Here is a 6630-nt window from a genome sequence, read left to right as displayed (position 1 = left end):
TCAGATTAACAATAAGTATACAAATCTTATAACTAAACATTATTTAACAGTTCTTTTGAACTACTTTAGGATTGCACATTCCTAGGACCTATCGCTGGGTGGTAGGTCGTTACGACGAAGACGGGAGTGCAAAGCTTTGTTAGCCCTCGCGCGAGCTGACTGTGGTACGAAGGGTGCTTTTATTTTTCCTTATGTTCAGCTATAACATCTCTGACTAGTTGAATATTTAATTATTTCTGTATGATTTCGTTTCGAACGTCCCACGGTGCCTGGGTAATATTTAGGTCGTAGGCACATAAAAAATCGAATGGAAATGGGTTAAATTTATTATAAGGCACTAGTACACAATTATAAAAATAAAATAAGTTTTGCAAAGCCTTACAAATTGTGTTTTAGTTTACCCCAAGCCTTCCCGATAATTTTTGAGTCATCTTTTAACCAGTGTTGCCGTTTTGGATTTCCATATTATTTTATTTATTTATTTTAATTGTAGCCTAGAATTAAATTCTATAGTACAAATTGGTATTGCCAGAGCAACGAAGGCCTTCAGGCTGATTTTTTTTTATATTTATTTATATTTATTTGTTTTTAATATTATTACTGTTGTTGTTATTGTTGCCTCTGCGAGGAGTTGGTTTGGAGTGGGAATGTTAAGGGTGGTGCAAATATTTTTTAAAGAGTTGCAGTGGTTTAAGAAATGTTGGATTGCAAGTGTAGTTTTGCTGCAGTATGGGCAGACTGGCGCAGGTAGTTGTTTAAGGAGATGTTCGTGTGTTAGATTTGTGTGTGTCAATCTGAATCTAATATTATTGCATCCTTCCTATTTGTCGATGTTGGTATGTTAATTGGTTGTCTATTTGGGTTTATCGATTTGTAGAGCATTTCCATATTTTTATAGCACTATGTATGGAGACATGGATGTTTTTCTAATTTTGCTCCAAAACTCATTTCATGAGCACAAAAAAAAAAGCTCGCAGGCATGTAAATAGTAAGCTTTAAATCGACGTCAAAGCTACTTAATGTTATATATTCATCCAAATAATCTTATTAAAGAAGCCTCGTGAGTAATACATCGGGGGTGGGATTGGTGGCCAACGAACCAAGACTTTGACTTTGGACCATTACTTGATTTAGTTCATCTTCAATCATTTGGGATTAATTTTACACGACAGCAAACGCAAAAATGCTGACGACAACATAAACACAAAGGCCACGTTTGTATTTTTAGTGTCATTAGTGTCTGTTTCCATTGCTTTTGCAATAATAAGTCTTTTAGTAGCTTGCAATTAAAATTGCGGCTTTAATATATTAAATAAAAATTAAAGTAAAATAAAAAATATACATATATGATGATTGAAACTAACACCGGATTAGACTAACTTAATCGTTATGTTCGTCTATTTAGTATGGGAGTATCGCGAAAGAGCAAAACCATTGCGGTCGGAGCTTGTTGGTATTCGATTAGTATTAAACGATTTTCTCCTACTTTTAGCACAGGAGCTGGCACATAGAGTGTAATTTGTGGGCCCACCAGTGGCCAATAACGACCCAGATTTTCTCCGTTTAGAAAGACAATGCCCTTGCCCCAGTTGGACATATCAATATAGGTGTCTGCTAGCTCGCTGTCATTATTAATTGTTAACACCCCGTAGTAAATGCCTGGCCCCGAGCGGAGAAGGGTCTGGAACTTGCGTACTTCTCGAGAGTCGGCGTGTTCGGCCACATTCGACGTGACAATGAGCCGCTCAAGGTCATCGTAGGATGTTAGCGGGTATTTCGTCATATTCCAGTTAAGAAGTAGTTGCCTATCAAGGCGGACGTCTTGTGTGATCCCTTTAAAATCGTTTAGCTGTCTGCCATAATTTAAACGCCCTTGATTCTCTACAAGGATTTGTAGACGCTTACCGTAGCTGGCGCTTAGGGGCAAATCGAAAATGGGCGTCTCACGTGCCAATATTCCAACCAGATTATTATCTACATATACATAGGCACGATCAGCAACACCAGGGACATGCAGAACGCTTGGATCACGCTTGAAGTGAGACGGTAAAAGTGTCTCATACAAGACCAGGCCTGAATATTGATTCAAGGCCTCAAAAGTTTTGGCTTTCGGAGCACGCACAACACCCGTTGCCAAATGCTTTCGTCCGTTCCTGGATAATAGTGTGCAGCAGCTAATCATTTGTACGAGTCCATATGCACGCTTTGGTACCGGCTTTGGAACAGGTATCGTCGGTAACGGTAAGTATCTACCAATGATTTGACGAAGCGCCATGTACTTGGGTGTGGGATCCCCTGCTTCCGTCATAGGTGCGTCATAATCATAGCTGGTGATGTCAGCGATATAGTTCCCCGGGCCGTTGTCATTAGCTCCTGCCGTAAAGCCGAAATTGGTGCCGCCATAGAACATATAAAAGTTAACGCTTGCACCGCTGTCCATCATGTCACTGCCAAAAAGAACAAAAGCTAAGTGGATTACACATACGCGTGCTGGAGAAATTTTTTGACGTACATAAAAGTACCTGTTATAGCGTCAGTGCTGATATTGGCCATTGGTTCGGTCCAGTGTGTAAGCCATCCTGGATAGTATTCAGCATTAACCAGAGGTCCTTTTGGCTGAAATTGTCTTAATTTAGACCACGTGCTCTTCAGATCCCCTGTGGGTCCAAAGTCCATTGTAGCTAGCACTCCCTGAATTTTGCCGCACCGCAATACCATTGGTCCATCGTTAGTGAAAAGCACCGCGTTGTCCTTGACATGACTTTGGGTCTCGTCACGCAGCCAATTTCGATAATTTATGTCACAGGCAAAGTAAGATCCGTACTCGTTCTCAACTTGCACCATGATAATAGGTCCGCCATTACCATATAGATAAGGAGATATACGTGACATGAGCTGGCTATACCAGATGCGAACTTCACTTAAATAATCTGAAAACGAAAAGATAGTTATCTCTGAAATTATACTCAAATTCTATAGTTGTACTAACTAATATCGGCCGAACGCAGTTGTATGCCCGGATATTTGTGGAGCAGCCAATAAGGAAAGCCACCCATGTCACGCTCCGCACATATGTAGGGCCCGGGTCTAAGTATAACTAGCAAATCCTCATCAACCGCCAGCCGTATAAAATGCTCCAGATCAGCAATTCCATTCCAAATGTAAACGCCGTCTTGCGGATTATGTAGCGACCATTCCACGTATCTGCAACATTGTTACTTTATTACAATTTAAGATCGATTGTAAGATGTACGAACGTTGTAACTGCGTTGAGTCCTGCGGCCCGCATAGTCCTTAGATGACGGGACCATGTTTTGGGATGAGCTCGGAAATAATGAAAGGAACCAGATATGAAGCGAAATGGTGATCCATCCTTTAAGAAACGATCGTGCTCATAATCGACAACAAAACTTCGATTAAAGCTCTGTATTCCGTCTAACACTGCCAGCCAAGTCAGCAAGCTAAGGATACAAACATCATAAAACACCCGCATTGTAACTGCAAAGAAATCATATGCTTGAAGTAAGATGCTGTCCTCGGGTAGCAATTTGTAATTTTTATATAATACAACTGTATTATTATTTACAACGTTTTAAACATTTCGACAGAGTTTAGCAACAAAAAGATGCATAATGCCCATATTTATTTTCTATTGTCGGCTATGCTGAAAATTCGTTTTGAAAAAACATGCATATGTACATACATAACAGCCTATGCAGCGCAACACGCTTTCACAGCAAAGACAAACGCTACAAGGTTGAAACGGCACATTGTATGAGCATTACGCATCGCGATATATAACTATTAAAAGATATTTTTTTATCCTTATTTTCTGAGCTGTATTGAGAAGGTCATATATTTATATTTTTACTTACTTTCTTGTTATAAAAATTTTTTTATACACTTTGACTTTTTTGTAAAAAATGTAAAAAGGTATTTTGAAGTTATGCAAAAGTATAGGGAAAAGGACGCGTGACAGACCCCATAAAGTATACATATGTATTCTTGATCAGCAAAACAAACTGAGTCGATATAGCCATGTCCGTCTGTCTGTTTGAGTGCTGGTTAAAAGCTAGAGCAACCAAATTTTGTACGTATATAGGAGCTCCTATATTTATTTTTTTTATTTCCTCCCACCAAATCGAAAAAAATATTAAGCGATATTAAGTAATTAAAAAATATTTAAAAATTAATAACTTAGGATTTATTTACATTAATTTATGCAAAATTTGGCATCAAGCCAATTATGCAACTTGTTGTGCATAAAAACTAGCTAGTTTGGAAACGAAAATGTTCAATATTTGTTCTATGATCTTCTTCTCATACGAAATTGTTTTAAATTATGCAAAATTTAAAAAAAAAAAAAATGGTAGTACACATCATCGTCAAAGTCAACTGCCATTTTTTGTGACGGCCGCAGGGGAACTTTGAGCAAGCCTAACTTTCCAGTTTAGTAACTCTATTTTAAATTGGGTTTAATGAAACTCTCTAAATTTGTGTTACAGAAAATAAATTCGAGAGGCTTTGGATATATGTATTTATTTTTATTTCATTTTATTTATTTAAGTAATGTTAACTATGAACGGTCGAGGTAAAAGAAAATGATTACAATTTACATACATATGTACATATACATACATAAATTAAATTCAGTATGGTCTTTATGGTTCATGGTTATTTTTGTAAAAAAAAACATCAAAGTGGATATAAATGCTGTCTTCAATTGAAAAAACCCCAAGCCAACAAAGACTTAAAAAATTATAATAATTAAATGTATTTAAAATTAGATATCATGCGGGAAGTTTAATGCGTTTACTGCGTGGGTTACGCCACGAAACTGTTGTTTGTTTTTATCACATGACTAGCCTTAAGCGCATCTTAAGTTTAAAGAATATGGTGATTAAAGTTGAGCTTAAATGAGGTTGCTCCAATTCAAGTTCATGGTTCAATTATTTAATGACTTCCCGAATGGAGGGTCAGCTGATAATTTATTGTTTGTGCTGCTTAATAAATCAGCTCATTTTCTGCTTTTGGACTTTTCAACTTTTAGAGCTTGCATTTATTTATTTATTTACTTTCAATCGTGAATATATTTTTGTGTGTACATACATATATATTTCTGAGCAACTTAGAAGTCTGGTCAGCTGCTTGAATAATTTAAAGGAAATATGACCTTGGTGCAGTTGACGATGTCTTATCGCTTATGTGAATCTTAAACACCATTTTATGTACATACATATGTACATATGTATGTGTGCATATTAAAGTACACACTTTTGTATAACTGAGCGGCAATATACATACATGCATACAAATATTGAATATGAATTTGACATACATATCTATGTACTTATATACAATATTTATATCGTCCAAATATAAACTGTATAATCACTGTAACGTATTGGGCAATTGTGTGACATGTGTCTGGATGTGCGTGCATATGCATGTATGTAGGTATGTATGTACGTACAAATGTATTTGTATGTATATTATATTTGTAAGTATGTCGACGACGATTATCAAAACCTCAGGCATAATTAAGAACCGAAATCACATTTAATTTAATGCAAATTGTGAGTTTTATTTACATATGTATATATATGTATGTACATATATACATATACATATATGAAAGGCCTACCTTTTAAGTTTATTAATTTGTTTTATATTTTTGGTTTTATAGTTCCCAAAAAAAATAACGCGATTAAAATTTTTTTTGTATATTGTTCAGTAATGTTTCATGTCGTGCGGTCCGCTTTAAAGCTTAATTTAAACGGAGATTCAACGGCGAAGAGCTGCAAGCTACTGAACTACTCAACTGATAATATTACTTGTACCACTAAGCATACAACACATAGAGGTGTCAAATCGACTAAAAATGTGTTGCATATAATTTTTGGACGATTGAGCCCCAGGCAAACTTCGTGAAGTTTCGTGCTGAAGTCGCGACCCGAAGACTCATTGCCGAAATCGAACCAGTGTTGTAGAGCGAGCGACTGTGTGCTTAGTGCCTGCTAAGTAGAGGCGATTAAAGGCTTACCGCATGGAGGTAGCGCTAGGTGTGTTGCGATACGCTGGCGCAGCGCGCTGATAATTCTTTCTAATTTATGCGTCAGAAGAACGCATTGAGTGGTACGCACCCCTAAAATCGCCATGTTACTTACATGGTGTTACCCACACAAGCAGCCGGGAATTGTGCGGCTTCTTTGTCCCGAAATTTCATAATCCAGCCTTTACAAGCCTTTTGCTTGGGTAATTCAAAAAGGCTCGAAAATGAATGTGAAGAAACACAAAAAAAGGTCATGCAATTTTTTACTCGCCTAATGTGCGCGTCTCTTTCGCTACCTGCTGTTGCGTCGGCGCGGCTGCCAGTGCGGACAGACCGAGACAGCAAGCGAGATTTTTTACTCGCTTATGCCTGCCGATCGCATTTTGCATGTGCGCACATTTTCTTTTGCCTTTATTTTTCGGCACTTGCAAACACCCAGGCTTGTCTTGTGTATATGAGTAAATGCATATGCCTGTTTTGCTTGCGCGCGTATTTACACACACCCATGATTTGTGAATGCCACCATGGTGTCGAAAAAGTGCCACCCCTGCCGTTCTCATGTATGCCGTGCAGCCTTA

General features: G+C 37.6%; 1 protein-coding gene across 1 annotated transcript; it reads right to left on the bottom strand.

The window, feature by feature from the left end:
* Nucleotides 1-1323: 1323 nt before the first annotated feature.
* On the bottom strand, nt 1324-5824 carry LOC108603850 (beta-galactosidase). Its single transcript, XM_017993003.2, has 5 exons — nt 5645-5824; nt 3258-3498; nt 2990-3204; nt 2513-2930; nt 1324-2447 (listed from the first exon to the last, which is right to left on the bottom strand). The coding sequence occupies exons 2-5, from the start codon at nt 3491-3493 to the stop codon at nt 1388-1390; spliced, it is 1929 nt and encodes a 642-aa protein (XP_017848492.1). The 5' UTR covers nt 3494-3498; nt 5645-5824; the 3' UTR covers nt 1324-1387.
* Between the last annotated feature and the right edge of the window lie 806 nt (nt 5825-6630).

Source organism: Drosophila busckii, chromosome 2R (assembly GCF_011750605.1).
Source record: "Drosophila busckii strain San Diego stock center, stock number 13000-0081.31 chromosome 2R, ASM1175060v1, whole genome shotgun sequence".
Classification (NCBI taxonomy): domain Eukaryota; kingdom Metazoa; phylum Arthropoda; class Insecta; order Diptera; family Drosophilidae; genus Drosophila; species Drosophila busckii.
The sequence above is the reverse complement of the archived record's forward strand: the minus strand, read 5'-3'. Positions and strand labels throughout refer to the sequence as shown.

Excerpts from the sequence above, each read along its gene's own strand:
- LOC108603850 (XM_017993003.2), bottom strand. The coding sequence starts at position 3,493 with ATGCGGGTGTTTTATGATGTTTGTATCCTTAGCTTGCTGACTTGGCTG. Across the intron at positions 3,205-3,257 it reads GGACTCAACGCAGTTACAAC|ATACGTGGAATGGTCGCTAC; the intron begins GTTCGTACATCT and ends ACAATGTTGCAG. Across the intron at positions 2,931-2,989 it reads ACTGCGTTCGGCCGATATTA|ATTATTTAAGTGAAGTTCGC; the intron begins GTTAGTACAACT and ends TTTCGTTTTCAG.